Raw genomic sequence first — 21,916 nt, forward strand, 5'->3', positions numbered from 1 at the left:
AAGAAACCTGGAACTATTGTATACAAAATGCCTCCTTTAAAAAAAATAAGCTGTAAACATGTTTATATAAATACTGCAAAATTAGAGAAACCTAAATCATGGATTTCAGTACAATTATTTAAGTTTAAATTATTTAATATCTGATAAACTCAGCCTGGGTCAGTGTCTGATCAACAACTGTTGTAAACGTCCGTTGTACTGCCAAGTTGGAATATAACCAGATACTGCAGAAAGAGATAATTTATTTCTGACATGATCCTCACAATAGAGATTTCTATTTTAAGGCTTTCACACGAGTCTGGTTTTAACATATGAAAAACAGGCACGTTAGAATTTGAAAATGAACGCATGTAAATTAATGGCATCTTTCACATCCAGTGAAAGCAAGGACCATAAAAAGCTAGGTTTATTCTTTTCACTAGTGACCGTAGCGCGACTCCGCAGTTCTCTCGTATCACGTTAACAAATACGAGCCTCTTGTAATTCCAGGATGAAACATGAGAAAACGTGAAGACGTTAAGATTGGGCGTTTTGAAAATAAACAACCATTAAATAATGTGATGAAAAAGCGAATTATTTCGAGTATATGTATAAATATTTAACTTTATTAAGTTTAAGGTGCTGGGAAATATTGAAACGGACCTTTAAAGTTACGTACAAGTGCTTTAATTCCACCTTGTGAAGGTGTATGAATCCTGCAAACATGACTTTGTTCATTGCGCTGAGTCGCGGCGCGCGCAAAGTTACAAAATTCGAGAGGTGCACGACCTCGCGAATCGACAGCGTGTGAGACCCTCGCGCACGGGCGGTGCCACCGCGATTACGTCATTTTCGCCGCTGACTTTAGTTTAGCTTTTTTTTGTTAAAAAAATTGTTAAGTCTGATACACTTTCTGCCATTCTCACCGCTGTGCTGAGTAGCTGAACCGGAGCGGAGTTGCGCATGCGCGGGTCAGTTTCTCCGCTGGCTTGCTTTTTACCGGTAATAAGCAAACGCACACGGTATGATAACCGTGTATTTTAATACCGTGGTATACCGTGAAACCGGTTACCGCTGCAACCCTAGTGCCTCCATTAGGAGCAGACCAGCGGCACAGCCAGGCTGTACCCACAGCTCCAGCTCCAGGCCCACCCCACAGCCTTCCAGGCCCACCCCACAGCCTTCCAGGCCCAGCTCTGAAACACCTTTCCCCCAGCAAGACTACTGCATGCAATTCTAGCGCAACAGTACGAGCTCCCAGGAGGGTCCTGTATTTTCTGGGTGGGAGAAAAGTGGCCTTTGTGAACAGAGTTTAATTCTCCACTAGAGGACAGAATTTGGGTCGCTCAATACCCTAAATGCGGCTAATCTCCAGGGTCGGGGGAATTGTGACACGGCTTGCGCGCGCACTGAGAGGGGGGGGGGATTATTTACTGGAAAGGGCCAGCTGCAGGCTGAGGTGTGATGGGAGTGTGGGAGTGGATGAGGAGGGAGTCTTTCTGACAGGCCAACACCGCCACTTGGTGGCCGTTACTGGCATGACGAGCAGTGACTAAGGACCCGTACTGCACTGCGGCCAGAAAAAAAGACAAGAGAGCAAGGAGCACTTACCAGACACGCTCCCACCAGCTGGGTGAAATGGTCACGTTTGTGTTTCTCTTCCAGACATGCAGTCTCAATATCTGAGGTTAGATAGAAATGTGAAGAGTTGAAATGAGGACTGGCAGGTTATTAGGCCATAGTACCATCAAAAGTCCTGTGTATCTGAAACAGGGCAGCTAAGCAAAGCGTTACCAAGGCAAGACGGAAATGTCTTAATCTGTGCATGTCGCCCACATCGATCTAGAACTCAATCTGCCCGATCTTAATTATACAGAATAAGCGTGTGATTGACAAAGGTGATAAAACATTCTCATATTTCAAATATAACAGGTTAATAAATCCTTCAGGAAGTTGTGGAACGTGTACTATCTAGCTATGTCGGTAAAATTAAGATACTAAGAAAATAATACATCCCAAAACACCACACACTTCACACACCACATACAAATCCGTTCAGATCTGGCGGATCTAAACGCTTGTTGTGCTATGAGGGGAAGACAGTTCACTGAAGAACCAATGTTAAAGGAACTAACCAGGCGTCTCGCCAACAGACAGCACACAGCTCTTATCACCTGGCACATATTCAATTTGACAAGACCCAGGTGGTTATGAATTAGAAATCTCGCCCACGTCGCCCTGTCCAGAAGCTGTCGTACACGTCGACAACGCAGCAGGTAACGACTGTACGCCTTCGGTCTAATTTTGATGGAAAATGCTAATAGGACATGAGCTCGAAGCGTGTAATCAGAGCAAAAACAATTTAGGAGATGAGGACGCATTATCTACACCACACCTCATGAAATATGAAACATCAGGGCACATAGTTAAACACGCCAGTTTAGGGGATACAAGAAAACAGTTCACCTGCTGATCTCTTCAGCTCAACTCTTAATTAGTTAACAGTAGCTTAGTGCCACATTTTGGTCAAGAAAATAAAGCATCTACTTACCTAGTACACAAAAAACATCAGCTAAAACAGATGGCATGTCTTCTCGCATTTCCTGAAATAGAAATTTAATTAGCATTAACACACACGGTAAAACAAAAAAATTATCTTTACACCCAAACATGGGCATCACAGTGACTCAGAGTGAAGGAGACATGTTTTATAATACGTGCCTTAGCTGGACTGTTTCAGCCATGAAGGCAGTAAATCCCAATCAATAACATGCAACCCCAGGGCCACTTGCTCATTTCAAATAATGTTTCTACTTCAAAAGTGGTAGGTGGACATGGGGCTAATACGAAAGACAACCACAGCACTGCAAACCCAGCAGGGTGATCCATCAGCTACACCAACAGCTACACTTAGGACAGTAGCTCCATCATTCCTGATAAACTGTCGTGTCTGCGCCCAACCAGGCGGGACACAACACACGGTCTGGTCAGCCCACCCCCACCAGGCCCAGCTCCTACACCTGCACCTTCCCAGTATGGGGTATCATACAGAGTGCTGGGACGGGTGGCCATACTGGAAGAAGAAAACGGGCTGTAACCCAAACCTAATAAAGTAATGCAGTGCTCATTACACAAGTCCACTTGGGGGAAATCAAACCGGCACCCTTCTTCCATCCACAGAAGAGACAAACACACAATATGGCAACATTAGTCACAATGCAATACCACATGATGTCACCTAGAACGTGGGGGTTGAACTGAGGTGAGAACGTATAAGAACTAGGGATGCACCCAATAGACTGCCACAGAAATTAGTCCGCCTGAAATGTCATCAAATCCATAAGTGAAAAGGCCGAAAAATAACAGATTCTTTTAACCCCGTAGACGTGAACCTGAGTGGATGTTTAGCTCCAGGGCTAAAGCTAACTGCTCTAGTGTGTTAACACTATAGTCGATGTCATAGTCGAATGTACCATTCTAACTGCATGGAGGTGCCCAAGGATGCTGCTAAGCATTAGTTGTTACATGAAATGTTTGTTTTCATTATATATAGCCTTTTGTCAAATAAAATCATCCTAATTTCTGTTAATAAATATTTTTAAATGATGTGTGCGCATTAACAATAGGCATCTTCCTTACTACACATTAATAAATCACACCCTGCTGTTGCACAATCCAAATGAGCGGAGCTGAACATGCTACAGAATACGCGCAGCATCTGCCGAGATTATAATGGCTACTAAAAAACTTCAAAAGCAGTAGCGAACCGTGACCTTTAAACCTGGGCCCGCTACCCCCCCCCCCCCCCCCCCCCCGAAAAAAATTGTTTCCTTTCTTACTAAACTGCAATAAAGAATAAAGAAAAACAGACGACAGTACAGCTTTAAAAACGCAATAAACAATAATATCTGTACTAGATAACGTCTTAAGCAAAATAAGTTTCCAAACAAAAAAAGGTTCACAGATCCGTGGTTCTCGGAAGCGGAATATGTAAACAGCGCGCACGAGGACGTCAAAGGGATGAATCGAAACTAGCTAGCGGTGGTGCTAACGACAGCTAGCGTCGCCACAGCGGGCGGAAATTATCATACAGTTAAGCCCGCCCACTAAGAGAGAAGATATGATTGGTCAATTTTGCTGTCATTTGAAACTGGTATTGCGCTGAATTATAACTGCCAGGCCCTCTGTAAACGAACAGCAGGCGTCCTGATAGGGGGAGACACAGGCTCACAGGCTTCCACTTAACCCCTCACCTTCCAACACAGATTGAATAGACACGATTGAATAATTTATTTGCTTATATTCTTGTAATTGTTTAGATGTCGATTGTCAAACTGTAAGTAGATAAAATAAAATTGGATAATTATTTAAGAATATTTTAGGCCCTCTGAGAGGGCGTAGAGGGCCCTGACGGTTCCCCACTGTTCAAAAGTATTTTGAAAAACAAAGATGAATCAAACAAAGTAAAGTGCAAGTTATCTCATCAACGTCTTTCATTTCGCATGACAACAACCAACATGGCATACCATTTAAAACGGGTAAGGCGGAAAAAAAAAACGTTTGTCATTTCAGTCGTGTCATCTCGTCGCATCAAGTAGGCCTATAAAAGGCCTATATATTTTTTGTTGTTTGCTTTTAAACCCCGTTACTTTAACCTTTCCTTGTATTTTTTTGCTGTTGTGTGGCAATTTTTTTATATTTTCAGGCAAATTTTATTTTATTTAAAATATTTGACATTTTGCACAGTGCCTGTCTGACAGTTCGATATGCGCAATGCGCACTGACAGTTAATATTCTCTAACATTTCATAAAAAAAATAAATAAGTAAATAAATAAAAGCTGAATGAAGCCAACCTACCGTGTTTATTCATTTATCTGAGTGTTTTAGGTTTTTACTTTGAAGAGGAAAAAAGTCCTGAATGAGAACGGGATGTCGTTTAAGGTGCTCTAAATTTAAAAAATTAAAATAAACCCGATTCGACTATTAGTCGACTAAAGGGAAAAGCTGATGAATCAGATTCGATTATGAAAATCCTTACATCCTTGAATACACCCCTAGTTAACACACATTAACATGTTATTTTTACACAGCGAGTCTCACCGGAGCAGTCAAAGTTTCCTGATATTATTTATAGTTTCAAACAGTTGAGCCAAACATAACTAAAGAAAGTAAAGAAAACAGAACAGCCGCTGTGTTAATCATTACAACTTAAGTGTCTCTCTCTCTCCCTGTCTGCTTCAATCACACACACACACACACACACACACACACACACACACACACACACACACACACACACACACACACACACACACACACACACACACACACACACACACACACACTCTCTCTCTCTCTCTCTCTCTCTCTCAGCACACATGCTATTTCTTTCATGCATCGTATTTCTTAGGGATGCACCGAAATGAAAATTCTTAGCCGAAACCGAAAATGAGGAAACCCAGGCCGAAAGCCGAAAACCGAAACACATTATGCCAATTATTAGTAACATTGGATTTATGGCTAACCTCATTAAAATCAAGGCATTGCTATTCAAACAATAAATCAACTACAAAATTTGATTTGAAAATATTTATTTAGCACTGACATTACAGTAATGCATATTGAAAAATAAAATTAGTGGTGGGCCGTTAACGGCGATAACGCCGACCACTAATTAAATTTAACTCGCTTGCAGACCGTTTTTATCTGAGAGGATAAATATATGTATTTTATACAAGTTCAATTTAATTATAACTGACTGGCCTGAAAGATAAATATAAATTCTCTCATAAAAACGTGACGTGAGTTGCAACAACATTAAACAGCTCAGGTAAACACGCTTCTGAGAAATGTCGTCTGCTCGGCAAAACATAACCGGGTTCAATGTGCTCTATTAGCCTACGAAATCCCGCATCCTCTACGACAAAGAACGGCTGATTGTCTAAGGCAACGAGTTCCATAATTTTTGGTGTAATGTCCTTTTGCCTTGGCGCCATCAATGGAAAACTTTTTTGCTAGCTTTATCCAAATAAGCGCGTGCAGGTGGCGATTTTTGCTTGCGTCATCACAACACATTGTTTCGGCCGTGTTGTTTCGGTGATGAAAGTATTTTCGGTGCATCCCTAGTATTTCTTGCACTCTCTCTTGGTTCGAATTTCTGAATCTGCCTTAAAGCAAACCCTAATTTTACACCTGACTAAATGCATGTTCTTAATAGTTAAAACAGTTTTACATTTAAATTTTTATAGACTATGTTTTAGAAGCCAAATATAATTTGGGAAAGGTGATACATGTGAATTCATTCACAATAGGGCTGCCATGATTACTCAACTAGTCACTATTATGTCTACTATTAAAATAGTCGACGACAAATTTAATAGTCGATGCGTCTGGGTTTTTGTTTTTGTTTGTTTGTTTGTTTTTTGACTTTTTTCTCTCCAAACTGCTGTGGCAGTCTCCACTGACACACATGCACAGTAGTGGAAACGACATCATGGCCACCCAGCTACGGAACTCAAAAGTGTGAGATCACTTTAGGAAAATGAAAGAGAAACGCGATGCAATGCAATATCTGCAAGGCAGAACTTTCCTTCCATGGCAGAACAACCACGATGTACGAGCACCTGAAGCATGTTGTGGCTGATTTTGACAATGTTGAAGAGGGACCATCATCTCTGTAATCTAAATTGCTAGTTAGCTGTTAAAATTAGCGGAAACAGAGCGTTAACTTAGTACTTACTCAACTTGATAGCTGTAAAAGTTAACATTAGCGATGGCGATTTGTTTCATTAGCCTTAGCACGCATTAATGTGTTTTCTGTACCGTCAGTGAGACCAAAACTTTATTTTTGTGAATAATTCCTTGGTTTCAGGTCTCTACCTAATTTGATTTAAATGTAGCTAAGTTTGATGCCAGAGAAAAATGAAAGAAAAAAAAACCTAAAAAAAAAATCTTTATTAATGTATTTTTGTGTTGTTTAAGCCAGTGCCTTATCCTTATTTTAATAATTTTTTGTTGCAACAAGCTGCATATTTCATTAAAGGTTTAATGAACTATGATATAAATTGTTTTATTTTTAGCATATAGCTGAAATCTAATGATGGTTATATAATAGCAGCTGCATTCTAGTGCGATAAGCTGTATGTTTTATATCCAATTAACATATTATCCGAATAGTCAACTAATCATAAAAAATAATCTGTGATTAGTCGACTATTAAAAATAATCGTTTGTGGCAGTCCTAATTCACAACACACACAATTTAAAATACTCCCTCAGGCAAACAGTTGTATTTCAGAGCTTCAGTTCCTCACTCTACAAGGTCTCTGCACATGTGAGAATGTCTTCAGGACTGATGGAGAAGTATCATATGTGCTGCTTCATGAAGCTGCTTAACAGTCTAAATATGGGAGTTACTTCAAAGAATTGAATATATGAATATGCACACAGCACATTTCTGATCACTTGAACCATCACCAGTATGTCTGTTACAGATTAGTAATAGAACAGTTATATATGGTTATGGTAATGGTATAATTAATTATAAAATACAAGTCAAGATCTATGATGGCCACTAAAGCAATCACTGATAGCCTTTATCAGTGTTAAATTAGCCATATTAGCCATACTCAGATAATGTACATTCTGAGTATGTATATTTGGGCCAACCCTCCATAAAAAATTTTACTCCTGCATATTAATGTGTCCTGCATTTCACTATTCAGCAAATAACACTGAATGAGTCTTTTCGGCACTAGAACTTCAGTCACTAATTACATCAGCAAAGTGCATTCATTTTAGTAAAGTCTATGAAGTACACATTCTTGCAAAAAGTAAAATACAACAGAATTAAAGCAGAATTCCTATCAGACTCTCTTGCGTATGGGACACTGCTCTAAATAAGACCCTCCAGGGTTCAGACATAGTTTGGGCAGACAGAGGGCAGTGCTGGCCAAACTTACAGTATATAAAAGGCCAGCACAAATGCAAACAATGCAGGCTATAAGCAATATATGAAACAGTCATGGATATATCCTAATTGCTTAATTATGTGTATAAGAGCAGTGTCAAAAAAACATTTAAGTTAATGTACAAAAGCTAAAGTATACACAAGGGGCTAAAGTACAATGATGGAGCGAGATATACACAAACATTATTTACTGACGTCTAGAAAATTATTATTACATTAGAGGATTAATAAAATTGTGTTGTTACAATTAAATAATGGCTGATTAAAAACAGGATTAACGGGATCAGTCATGTCTGGCCAGTGCCCGATTTCCTTAATAGGGGCAGTACTGGTATCAGTTCCATTAGCCTCTGTGGTCCTACGCGCTCCACTTTATTAGCACAGTTAGGATTAATGTACTCGGGTGTGGAAGCTACTCTATGCTGGCACTCACCATAACATCTGCCAAAAGGCTGGCTGCCACATCAACCTTGAGACCACCATGGACAACATGCCAGCAAAGCTCATAGAGGGCTGTCTGGAGATCTGTGGAACAAGCAAATTATTAGAAAGGAAAAACATGCATGGTTACAAAATGATATGTGCCTTAAATGTAATGTAGATTAAAAGTAGTTTAACGCCCCTAACTACACAATTAGGTTAAATATTCTCAGAAGCAATGTCAATCAACTCACATGTTTGTGCCCTTTTTAAAAGAGAGATAAGAGGCAGCAAAGAAAAAAGAACACTAGTAAATAAAGCATAATTAAAGTGCTGTCTATTCTAACTGCCTTCAACATAAGGCTTGGTTCCCACTCTAAACCAAATGTCAAATCCCCTGACTTTCAACATCTGCAAAGCTACATTTCCATGACCTATAAACAGAAAACCAGGCTTAAATTGACACGGATGTGATTTTGTAATTCAAGTAACCATATAAAACATAGACAATGCAGAAACCGTGTCCAAACATAGCATTAAGATAAATGTCAACTAAAATATAAAGATACTACAAACAAAACTCCCAATTCTATGACTTGACAAAAAATATCAAACCTGACTTTTTCGAGTCTGGAAGAAACTTTAAAACTCTTTGACCAGTGACAAACCCTTCAAAAAACCACTGCAAGCAGTCAGTGGTCAAGTGTAATTAATGGGGCAAATTAAAAGGTTCAACCAGATAAGCAGCTAATTGGGCATGATATCAAAATCAATAATTTTATGAACAAATGTTCCCCACTCACTCTCACTCTCACACTCACACTCACTCACCTTTAAGGAACACTTCATTGTTGGGTTTCCCTGCAAGATCCTGACACAGCTGCATGCTACAAATCAAATACATACATTGTGAGAAATTGTAGATTAACTATTTTTAATATTCCTAACCTTTTGGCCCAAATTGACTTAGCTACTACCTGAACAAATACAAGCGTTGGGAACACACGTTTGGACCTGATATAAGGTGGTTGAGTGTAAATGGAGCATCGCTCTATGTTTGTTTATCCCATCTGAAGTTACACCCATCTGAAGCTCCAACCCCGACCCTCCACCCATCTGAAGTTACACCCATCTGAAGCTACACCCCCCGACCCTCCACCCATCTGAAGCTCCAACCCCGACCCTCCACCCATCTGAAGCTCCACCCATCTGAAGCTCCACTCCCCGACCCTCCACCCATCTGAAGCTCCACTCCCCGACCCTCCACCCATCTGAAGCTACACCCCCCGACCCTCCACCCATCTGAAGCTACACCCCCCGACCCTCCACCCATCTGAAGCTACACCCCCGACCCTCCACCCATCTGAAGCTACACCCCCGACCCTCCACCCATCTGAAGCTACACCCCCGAACCTCCACCCATCTGAAGCTACACCCCCGAACCTCCACCCATCTGAAGCTACACCCCCGACCCTCCACCCATCTGAAGCTACACCCCCGACCCTCTACCCATCTGAAGCTCCCATCAACTCCACTCGTTTTGTTTCAAACATTTTACCACCCGGCTGACCTGGCGCCGTGACCTCGCAGTGATTAGTTTATGACGATCACGCGACTGTCGAAGTCCTGAACATGTAAAACTACCAGAAATATGTGGACACTACAGACGACACACAGACGCGGCCCGTCACGCCGCCTGCTGCTGGAGGTCTCGGGTTAGCCTGCTAGCTGCGTTAGCGGCGTCGTCAGGTCCAGGTGACCCGAGTTACGGTGGTACCGAGCGGCTCGTCCTCGTCCAGCGTGTTGGGGGAGTTTAACGCGCGTTTCACACGACGCGGTGATATTTAATGTGTTTATTCACAACTACACCCCGCAGCACAAACTAGCACAACCACACAAACTGGACCTAATGACAATGAAGACCGCGCGCTTCATTAATGTGACTACCACCACGACCTGCGAATTAAAACCCAGACGGATCCAGGGTCGGGTTCTGTCCCACTAAACGTCTCCGGTATTAAATATTACTCACAACTCATTTTTTCCGGATTTTTCCCAATTTTTGATCCAATCAGTAGGGAGGATCAACGCCGCCATCTTCCCCACCACACCGCACGAGACCCGGATGTTTAGTGCGCCGCGCGGGGTCGCACCCGCGTGCATGCTGGGACGGCGCGCGCATGCTGGGACGGCGGAGTGCGGCGCGCTGGGCCGAACCTGCACAGGCGAGAGGTGCTGTAAGAGCACGAACTCAATGATATGACTATATAATTACACATAACCACCAAACACATCCTTTCACCTTCAGCGTCACAATTCTAAGAGTTTTTCTTGTTTTTATCTTCCCCTTTTTATTTATTGTCTTCATGCTTCGTCACTTGTAGGCTTCAGTATAATGGTTTACATCTTCTCCATTTTGGATTGATGAACAAGATGTCTTTTCTGTGCCACTGTGCCTCTCATAAACCATCTTTTTAGGATACAGAAATCCTGTTCTCAAACTAAGCACAGTGATCATTGAGATATATGACATAGCAGCACATGTGTTACCAACCAACATATGTTAACGACCTTTATTTTGCATGTTGTTACTGTTTCACAGTACTTATGGGAAATGTTGTTGTTATTCTGTACCTTTGTGTATATGTAATGTAAAATGCCCCACATGAGTGTTTGTCGTTTTCAAGTGATGCAAAAAAAACAAATTATGCCCTGACATAACTTTTAAAAACAGTACAGTAGTCAGTGCTCTAAAGTGATGTCAATAATTCGCATAAGAAATCAAACATTTTCTTCTATCAGTCTTTGTCAATCAAATCATTCCCTGGACGCTTGACTCGGGACTTTTATTATGGAATCTATGCTGCACATTTGTAGCGCCGTGAACGTCCAATAGGAAAGTTCCAGGTTCCCGCAGCGCAGTCGTGGCCCACAGCGGCAGATCTGGAGATGTTGTCCAAACTTTTGATAGCACTTTCCTTTATTGTGATATTTTATGGAGAACCTTCAAATGGCCAGAAGAAAAAAGAGGTCTGTGAATTATCATTGCAGTTTTCGGCGTATCAGTGCGTGTAGACTAAACGGTTTAAAACTGTAGGTTGTCCGACTGTCGTGTTGCAGTATCGTGTAGCACTAGCCTAGGCAGTGTGAGTGTAATAATAATATATATATATAATAATAATAATAATATATATAATAATTATAATATATAATAATTATATATATATATATATATATATATATATATATATATATATATATATATATATATATATAATGACTCCAGCTGGCCACGCCAACACAGGCGGACATACAGACCCAACAACACTTGAATGTAAATGATTTGAACACGTCCAGAATGGCGGGTGTATTTAGGGTGGGTGTCTTCCGTGTGGTAACAGCCCAGCCATGAAGCAGGAAGTGAAGACACCAGAGACACAGCAGGTTTGTGTAACAGTTACATATAAGGACACCTGCCTTCTTGTGTCCCCAGACGCTCCTGTCCGAGAAGGTGGGACAGATGATGGACTGGGCCAGTAAGAGAGCTGTGATTAGAATGAATGGAGAGAAGTTCAGAAGATTTGTGAGAGCACCGCCCCGTAACTATTCTGTGATCATCATGTTTACTGCCCTGCAGCCCCAGAGACAATGTGCAGTGTGCAAGTAAGAGATCACACACCACACATTAACACTTACTACTAACACATACTACTACTAACACATACTACTGTTAACCCATAGTACTACTAACACATACTACTGTTAACCCATAGTACTACTAACACGTTCTACTGTTAACACGTACTACTAACACATACTACTGTTAATCCATAGTACTACTAACACGTTCTACTGTTAACACGTACTACTAACACATACTACTAACACGTACTACTGTTAACACACAGTACTGTTAACCCATAGTACTACTAACACGTTCTACTGTTAACACGTTCTACTGTTAACACGTTCTACTGTTAACACATACACACAGTACTGTTAACACATACTACTGTTAACACACAGTACTGTTAATCCATACTATTAACACATACAACTGTTAACACATACACAGTACTGTTAACACATACGCATACTACTGTTGACACATAGTACTGTTAATACATACGCATACTACTGTTAACACATAGTACTGTTAATACATACGCATACTACTGTTAACACGTACTACTGTTAACACACACACAGTACTGTTAACACGTACTACTGTTAACACACACACACACACTACTGTTAACACGTACTACTGTTAACACACACACTACTGTTAACACGTACTACTGTTAACACACACACACAGTACTGTTAACACGTACTACTGTTAACACACACACACAGTACTGTTAACACGTACTACTGTTAACACACACACACACACACACACACACTACTGTTAACACGTACTACTATTAACACACACACACTACTGTTAACACGTACTACTATTAACACACACACACACTACTGTTAACACGTACTACTGTTAACACACACACACAGTACTGTTAACACGTACTACTGTTAACACACACACACAGTACTGTTAACACGTACTACTGTTAACACACACACACAGTACTGTTAACACGTACTACTGTTAACACACACACACACACACACTACTGTTAACACGTACTACTGTTAACACACACACACACAGTACTGTTAACACGTACTACTATTAACACACACACACACACACTACTGTTAACATGTACTACTGTTAACACACACACACACTACTGTTAACACGTACTACTGTTAACACACACACACACACAGTACTGTTAACACGTACTACTGTTAACACACACACACAGTACTGTTAACACGTACTACTGTTAACACACACACACACAGTACTGTTAACACATACTACTATTAACACACACACAGTACTGTTAACACGTACTACTGTTAACACACACTACTGTTAACACGTACTACTGTTAACACACACACCCTACTGTTAACACGTACTACTGTTAACACACACACACACACACTACTGTTAACACGTACTACTGTTAACACGTACTACTGTTAACACACACACACACACACACACACACACACACACACACACACACACACACACTACTGTTAACACGTACTACTGTTAACACACACACACTACTGTTAACACGCACTACTGTTAACACGCACTACTGTTAACACGCACTACTGTTAACACGCACTACTGTTAACACACACACAGTACTGTTAACACGTACTACTGTTAACCCATAAGTTTGCTTTGAAAGCTCTGAGCTGACTCTTATGCTTGTTTGTCCTCCTGTGATCATGTGTTTAGGCAGGCGGATGAAGAATACCAAATTCTTGCAAATTCCTGGCGCTACTCTAGTGCATTTACCAACAAAGTTTTCTTTGCAATGGTGGATTTCGATGAGGGCGCTGATGTTTTTCAAATGGTAACTGAGCTTGTCATCACTTAAGACACATTATATGTATACACATTTAATTGTGCTGAATTGGTGACATTGTAAAGATGAGCTGAAACATATTAAAACTAGACTAATCAGATCCTATTCCACAGCTCAGCATGAACTCGGCCCCCACGTTCATCAACTTCCCCCCCAAAGGGAAGCCCAAGCGTGCAGACACATACGAGCTGCAGGTCCGAGGGTTTGCGGCTGAGCAGATCGCTCGGTGGGTGGCTGACCGGACCGATGTCCATGTAAGTAGCATGGACCACCTTGCAGCCACCATGGCACTTTAATACACAGCACCACAGGCTTGTGTATAGAGAGTCTTTATGCTTTGACCCTTACTAGTCTGTACACGTCTTTGTTGTTTTTAATGCATAATGATGTATGGCCGATAATCTGTTGTGTGTTTGTGTATCCCAAACAGATTAGGGTGATAAGACCACCTAACTATGCGGGGCCATTAATGCTGGGCTTGCTTCTGGCCCTCATCGGCAGTCTGGCCTATCTGCGGCGCAATAATCTAGAGTTCATCTATAACAAGAATGTCTGGGCTTTCTCTGCACTGGTCAGTATTTACTCTGTGTGTGAACAAATGCACCTTCAAGTTGATGTGACTTTGACGATTCTGTTCCAAAATGCATTTAAGCAGAATCAGTGTAATTGATACTACAAATGGTGCTTCAGATCTATGCAAAATGGTCAGTTTTGTATGTTAATATGTTTGTCAGGTTTCTATATTTCATGCACAAGCAGTTATATTTGACCACTTGTAAACAATTTAAATGTTTCAGACAGCTAGTTCTCAGCTATTACATCAATGACTCAAGCCAGACTACATGTTTAGTCACCATTTCAGAAGGCTTTGCATGAAGCTACTAATTATTTAGTCTGATAACAGAATGTCAGTCATACTCTGATAAATCTGAACAAGTCCTGAATAACAAAGGACTCTAGAATGAGATTTTAAGAGGCACCACACAGTTCAGTGAATGTGTGTTAGCATCTGCACAGGTCTGTTGTGTTAATGTTTAATGTATATGTAATGATGGATATGTAATAATGGGTAGTAGAGTATTTCAACATTCACAAAAAACAACTGCATAAGCAGTTTTCTCCAGAGCACATTTGTGAAATTATATTACAAGTTAAAAATCCAGTTGAAATTTTAATTACGTGTACACTCACCGGCCACTTTATTAGGTACACCTTGCTAGTACTGGGTTGGACCCCATTTTTTCCTTCAGAACTGTCTAAATCCTTCGTGGCAGATTCAACAAGGTACTGGAAACATTCCTCAGAGAGTCTGGTCCATATTGACATGATGGCATCACACAGTTGCTGCAGATTTGTCAGCTGCACATCCATGATGTGAATCTCCCGTTCCACCACATCCCAAAGGTGCTCTGTTGGACTGAGATCTGGTGACTGTGGAGGCCATTAGAGTACAGTGAACTCATTGTCGGGTTAAAGAAACCAGTCTGAGATGATTCGCGCTTTATGACATGGTGTGTTATCCTGCTAGAAGTAGCCATCAGAAGATGGGTACACTGTGGTCATAAAGGGATGGACATGGTCAGCAACAATACTCAGGAAGGCTGCGGCATTGACATGATGCTCAATTGGTACTAATGGGCCCAAAATGTGCCAGGAAAATATCCCCCACACCATTGCACCACCACCACCAGCCTGAACCAATGATACAAGACAGGATGGATCCATGCTTTCATGTTGCTGATGCCAAATTCTGACTCTACCATCAGAATGGCGCAGCAGAAATAGAGACTCATCAGACCAGGCAACATATGTCCAGTCTTCTGTTGTCCAATTTTGGTGAGCCTGTGTGAACTGTAGCCTCAGTTTCCTGTTCTTAGCTGACAGGAGTGGCACCTGGTGTGTCATCTGCTGCTGTAGCCCATCTGCCTTAAGGTTCGACATGTTGTGTATTCAGAGATGCTCTTCTGCGTGCCTCGGTTGTAACAACTCGTTATTTGAGTTACTGTTGCCGTTCTATCAGCTCGAACCAGTCTGGCCATTCTCCTCTGACCTCTGGCATCAACAAGGCATTTGCACCCACAGAACTGCCACTCACTGGATATTTTCTCTTTTTCTGACAATTCTCTGTACACCCGAGAGATGGTTGTGCATGAAAATCCCAGTAGATCAGCAGTTTCTGGAATACTCAGATCCAGAAACCAGTGGCACCAACAACCATGCCACGTTCAAAGTCTCTTAAATCAACTTTCTTCCCCATTCGGATGCTGTGTTTGAACTGCAGCAGATCATCTTGGTTCGTCTACATGCCTAAATGCATTGAGTTGCTGCCATGTGATTGGCTGATTTGACATTCATATTAATGAGTAGTTGGACAGATGTCCCTGATAAAGTGGCCAGCGAGTGTAAAAAGATTCAGTACACTTTGTGATGTTTCACTACAACATATTGCTAATGTTGTAATGGTGCTGCAATGGTGGGTCAGCTGAATTCTGTGTATTTGATCCCTGAAGATTTTCTCTTTCTCTTCAGTGTTTCGTTTTAATCATGACATCAGGCCAAATGTGGAACCATATTAGAGGACCTCCGTACGCCCACAAGAACCCCAGCACTGGACAAGTGGTTTGTGCTCAAGCCATGACATTATGACATGACGACCATTGAAGAAAAACTAGTAGTGTCTAGCAGTTTGCATTTTGTGCTAAAGTACAACGTAACAATTATGCATTGTTATTTTTTTGTGTCCATCATGAATGTTTTACCCAGTTCCTGGGGTTAACGGCCTCATGGCCACCTGTGTTTTCACTGTTTCCTGTCCCAGAGCTACATTCATGGAAGTAGCCAGGCCCAGTTTGTGGCAGAGACACACATTGTCCTCCTGTTCAGTATCCTTTACAATAAATCAGCACATGATTAACTCCCATGACTCTGATGCCCACTGTGCTGGTCCAGGCTGATCCGCCACCATGTGTTCACTCACGTGCTCAGCAGGGCCTTAACTCTGTGCCTCAGATGCCGCCGTCACTTTAGGAATAGTTCTTCTCCACGAGGCGGCCACCTCGAACGTGGACATCGGGAAGAGAAAAAGTACGACGGTTATACGAGTTATTCAGTAGTTTACATTTTGATACAGTAAGATGCTAGTTGCCAGCTGTGACCTGCTAACTGCTCTTATTTGGCCATCCGCCCGTTTCACGTGTCTGTCTCTCACCGTAGTCATGTGCATCGCTGGTATTGGACTGGTGGTGCTCTTCTTCAGCTGGTTGTTGTCCATCTTTAGGGCCAAATACCACGGCTACCCTTACAGGTGAGCTTCTCCCTCATGTATTTGTATTCCCACTGAAAGCACTTCCCAAAGCGGAGGACCTCTCCTTCGCCAGCACCTACAAGGCCCATTTATTTATTTTCCTTTATGATCAAACTTGTCTGGTTTTTTCAAGTGGAGACAGACAGCACTCAGTGTAGGGCTCTTTCTCTGGGGCCCTGCACATGTTCCCAGGTGCTGCAGCACTATTTTAAAGTTTGCCTAGGTTTGAAAAAGAAGAATTAGTAGACCTCCATAACTTGGTGCATGACTGTGAATTAATCTTGTTTTGCATTAGGAAGAGAAGATGAATCTCATCCTCTGCTCAATTTGCTTTTCCTTCTTTCTCTTTACAGCTTCCTTATCAGTTAAACGCAGACCTCTTGAGGAATAGTTCAATGGAAGATTAACTTATCGAGCACCAAATTTCTTCAGACGTTTCTACAGTTTAAGGTGCCTTAAAGGTTCACAATGATGGTTGGTTTAGGATATGTTTTTTTTTATTATTTAAATATCAAGAGTAAACTATTTCAATCAGAGGTTTTTGATTTTCTTTTTACTTTTTAAAGTCTTTTTTATCAGAAGTGACTTGCAGAAGATATGTTCTTACGAAGCCTTCCAAAAAGTGATTAGAACTGAATTATTCATTTGAGCCCCACACATGTATTGCATTGCTAGCTAGTCAGTTCATTATTGCAGGTACAGTATCCAGTTCAACATTTACCATGTTGTTACATGTTTGGCACATCTAGAAAGGCAGACACTCCAGTTTGGAAGACACATGAGGACAAGCACAGTGTTTTTCATTCTACCTCCTGAAAAATGTACATAAGTTCCAAAGTCAAAAGAAAGCAGGCTGTTGTTCAGTGTAATTGCATTTCACTGCGTAGATGAATGTACTGGCCTGGGCATGGTTTCCCAAAGCATTGTGGTGTTAAAATCTTCACTATTAAATAGTTTAAAGTGGTATTTAGTCTGACAATGAACCCGGTGTTATGATGCTTTTGGTAACCTCACTCTGGCCAGTGTGACTGTGAAGTGACTTTTATGACTATGCTGAAAGCCCAGGTGGTCTGTGTAATACCTCAGGCGCTGCCTTTTGCCATTAAAAGTGCCTTAATTGCCCGTTTGGATCAATCTTGTGTGATTGCTTGTGTGTGGATTTTTCCTGCTACTATTCTGTAGATTTGTGACTGCTGGGCTGATGAGAAACTGTAGTGGCTGTGCCGGACAGTAGGTGGCAGTAGAGATTTGTGACTGCTGGGCTGATGAGAAACTGTAGTGGCTGTGCCGGACAGTAGGTGGCAGTAGAGATTTGTGACTGCTGGGCTGATGAGAAACTGTAGTGGCTGTGCCGGACAGTAGGTGGCAGTAGAGATTTGTGACCGCTTATAAACACCCGGATCCTGAAGTTCTCTCAGGGTGCTCATAATTTATTCATTTTTGATATTTTAGTACATATATTTTTTTAAATTTAAAAAAGTTAAAATGTTTGTAATTAAAGGGTAACTGATTGAGCGGTTAACTTTATCATGTGGGGGTGGGGGGGGGGGGTGTTGTATTTGCTCAGTAATTGTAGTCAATCAAATAAAACAGGATTTTTGTAGGAGACCTGCAATTTATAGCAGACCTGCATTTCTGCTATAAATGTAAATTTCTAAAAGTAAAATAACACGGCTATTATGCTATATTATTCATTAATAGTCACAATAAAGATGGATGTAAGACTAAATATACTGATTAGTTAAAAGTTTGAGGTTCAATATCCTGATTACCTTTAGGTCTTCATTTCCATTTGTCCATCATAGGTTGTCTATCATATACGTTACAATTGTTCAATGATAACAAAAGAATAGGATTATTTTAGTACAATATGCCTTGTACTATATTATGCTGTCTTTGTTGTTCATTTACATACTGGAACAGGTGCTGCAAGGTTATTTGCCGCTGCAAATCCAAACAGCCTTGCTAGGATGTCAGTGAGCCAATCACACCAGAGTTGGCTTTAATACCATATAAGGCAACAGGCTGAGTGCTAAGTAGCATGCAGTGGGTGTTCCCCCGCAGAAGGCCTGCATTGTTCCTTGGACGGCCGCCTCCCCGTAGGGGATACGCGGCTCTCCGGATGCCAACCACATGGCTAAATTTAGGTCCCAATTTCAAACTAAAATATGGTAGAATCGTTAAAAGGGAGTAACTCACCAACAGTGGTCTCATGGTTTATTGTCTTTTTGTTTTAATATTAAACCTAAACATCTCTTAAACATTTGAAAGTGATGAAGCCAGACAGAATGGTTAACAGATTTTAGATCTGTTGAATTTGAATTTGCAACATAAACTTCATGTAAGGACTGTGTGACTTCAGGTAGTTATTCCATCACTTCTCTTGCCATAAATACCCAGCATTGATTTCCTGATATCTGTCAACAGCATTTGGTGCAAAAACACTTACGTCAATGTAATGGCAGTTTTTAAAGTTCTCTCCTCAATTGTTAAGACAGCTTGCAAAGTTCTTTTTATGGTAGTGTTCTCAGCCAACTGTTTTCCTGCGTGACATAATCTCTCTCCTCTAGGTAGGGTTGAGATCTCTTGATATGAGCTTGTTTTTGTGACTGAGTAAAGCGTAAAGTGTTGCTGAAGGAGTGTTTGGACTCCAGCCTTCATCACTGCTCCTCATGAGGACCCACTTGACCAACACTAGTCCAGTATTAGAATCTGGCAATTTATATCTCCATACATCTTCAAGTCATTGATTCTTTTTTCACTTATTAAGAAATTAAATTATATGGACCATCCTCATAACAGTGGCTTGCAAAGGTTTTGAAACGTTTTTAAAAAATCTACTTGACTGAGCAGCAGTTTACTTTCTGATTGTACAGCAACATTAGTTGAATTGACTATGAAGTGTAGTTTTACCTGTTCTTTTTCTCGGAAGAGTGATCACAGAGAGTTTTGTATACATTTGTACTCATTCGAAGTCTCTGAATGAGGTCACTAGAGCCTGAGGTGTAGGTAAGCATGCCAAGGAATGAACGCGGGCAAACTTGAGGCCTCCTCCCAAGTGCACGCCTCACCCTGTCATTCGTATAGGAGGGTGGAGACACACAAGGCCCTGGAAATAACGTTCTGAGGGCAAAAATAAAATGGGGTCCATTTTCTTGGGATTGAGGCTAGCCTCACAGCCACTTGTCTGGTGCATTGTGATTCACATCATCTGTGAGCATGAGGTTTACGGGCCTCAGAGCTTCTCAGAGTAACTTTGATCTTCATATAGTTGGTGTATTTTCAGCCATGGTTCACATATTTTAGATTGAGAAGGAAGTTCAGCCTGCACATTTAATACAAATCAGAACAAATAACGCCTGGTCAAATTAAACAGTCTTGCCCTCATTACAAAGTTGTTTGTTCCCTATAATTAAAACTGAGCTATTGATGATTGTTAGAAAAAAAAACCACCCAAACATTGGTGCTGTAGTGAAGTTGTCTATCCAGTTTACTTTGCTATGTGGGAGTGAGAAAATTCAACCCACATCCACACCTTGTCACTCTTAAGCACTTCCTTGTGTTGGACAGAATTCAGATGAAGGTTTATCAAAACTGTAAAAAGTTCAGGTACATTTTGTTTGTGTTCAAGTGAATTTTTGTTATTCCCAAGAAGGATATTGTGTAAAAACACCACTATAAAAGCCATCATCATCAGAAAGTGCCACTTGGTATCTGTTCATTAAGAGTTAATGAACAAACTATATGTGCATGTATGTGTATCATTTGTTTATGCAAAAACAGTAGCGTTCTCCTTTTTCGGTCATTGCTTTGTAAGGTTAACATAATCCACCAACTCACTGGAAAGAACACCTGAAATATTTAGTGCTGTATCTATACTGGTAAATCTGTAGATTTTTATGGATTGGTTGACTCAGGTATTGTATTGCCATGTCTGTATGTCCAAGCACTTGCTGTGCACACATTTCACTACCCTAACATACTTCCTCATGGTTGAGTCTGGAGCGCTCTGAACAAACACTGGCCATGTGAAAGGACGTGGGGCAGGATGGCACCAAACAGCATGAAAAATGTTATGAATGCAACAGATAGAGGATGTGATCTGAAGTACATTCCGCCCTTATTCTAGCATACCAGCATATCACTACATTGGTGATTAGCAGTAGTAAAATGTATCACTTAAATTTGTGTGTACCACAATCCCTGACTCACCATTTTTATCTGCACATTACTAGTCAATGACTGTAGTCGCTGATTCGACTATAGTCGACTATACCCCCTGGTCGACTATGAACGTCATAGTCGAATGTACCATTCTAACTGCATGGGGGTGCCCAAGGATGCTGCTAAGCATTAGTTGTTACATGAAATGTCTTTGTTTTCGTTATATATAGCCTTTTGTCAAATAAAATCATCCTAATTTCTGTTAATAAATATTTTTAAATGATGTGTCCGCATTAACAATAGGCATCTTCCCTATTACACATAATAAATCACACATATTGAGCTATAAATGTATCCCTTTTCTTGAGAGTGAAGCTGTTACATATTTTAAAAATCTCTATATATGTATGAGTTGACTACTAAAGCTGCTTATTTGATTCAGTTCTATGCGGATGGGTTATTTATAGTTTTATGGCATGTCATCAATCAGCTTCTTATGGCTTGAGTTGTAGGGCAGAAACAGGAGAATAAATTAAGACAGGATTCTTCTGCCCTGGTGTAAAAGCTTCTATACCCTTTAGTTAATGTAACAATGCCAGTTAGTTTTGTCCTCA

General features: G+C 40.9%; 2 protein-coding genes across 2 annotated transcripts; one reads left to right on the plus strand and one right to left on the minus strand.

Annotated features, from left to right (window-relative positions):
* Window positions 1-1,509: 1,509 nt before the first annotated feature.
* On the minus strand, window positions 1,510-10,556 carry LOC143526579 (THO complex subunit 2-like). Its single transcript, XM_077021051.1, has 5 exons — window positions 10,402-10,556; window positions 9,201-9,256; window positions 8,383-8,474; window positions 2,531-2,582; window positions 1,510-1,661 (listed from the first exon to the last, which is right to left on the minus strand). The coding sequence occupies exons 1-5, from the start codon at window positions 10,530-10,532 to the stop codon at window positions 1,510-1,512; spliced, it is 483 nt and encodes a 160-aa protein (XP_076877166.1). The 5' UTR covers window positions 10,533-10,556.
* Window positions 10,557-11,243: 687 nt separating this feature from the next.
* Window positions 11,244-18,260, plus strand: magt1 (magnesium transporter 1). Its single transcript, XM_077022801.1, has 10 exons — window positions 11,244-11,399; window positions 11,863-12,032; window positions 13,705-13,822; window positions 13,948-14,088; window positions 14,265-14,405; window positions 16,364-16,453; window positions 16,653-16,716; window positions 16,844-16,918; window positions 17,048-17,138; window positions 17,492-18,260. The coding sequence occupies exons 1-10, from the start codon at window positions 11,319-11,321 to the stop codon at window positions 17,505-17,507; spliced, it is 987 nt and encodes a 328-aa protein (XP_076878916.1). The 5' UTR covers window positions 11,244-11,318; the 3' UTR covers window positions 17,508-18,260.
* Window positions 18,261-21,916: the final 3,656 nt, after the last annotated feature.

The sequence above is a fragment of the Brachyhypopomus gauderio genome, chromosome 11, assembly GCF_052324685.1.
Source record: "Brachyhypopomus gauderio isolate BG-103 chromosome 11, BGAUD_0.2, whole genome shotgun sequence".
NCBI lineage: Eukaryota > Metazoa > Chordata > Actinopteri > Gymnotiformes > Hypopomidae > Brachyhypopomus > Brachyhypopomus gauderio.

Excerpts from the sequence above, each read along its gene's own strand:
- LOC143526579 (XM_077021051.1), bottom strand. The coding sequence starts at position 10,532 with ATGCACGCGGGTGCGACCCCGCGCGGCGCACTAAACATCCGGGTCTCG. Across the intron at positions 9,257-10,401 it reads AAATCCGGAAAAAATGAGTT|CATGCAGCTGTGTCAGGATC; the intron begins GTGAGTAATATT and ends TTTGATTTGTAG. Across the intron at positions 1,662-2,530 it reads TGATGTTTTTTGTGTACTAG|ATATTGAGACTGCATGTCTG; the intron begins GTAAGTAGATGC and ends ATCTAACCTCAG.
- magt1 (XM_077022801.1), top strand. The coding sequence starts at position 11,319 with ATGTTGTCCAAACTTTTGATAGCACTTTCCTTTATTGTGATATTTTAT. Across the intron at positions 14,089-14,264 it reads CTGACCGGACCGATGTCCAT|ATTAGGGTGATAAGACCACC; the intron begins GTAAGTAGCATG and ends TATCCCAAACAG. Across the intron at positions 16,919-17,047 it reads GGACATCGGGAAGAGAAAAA|TCATGTGCATCGCTGGTATT; the intron begins GTACGACGGTTA and ends CTCTCACCGTAG.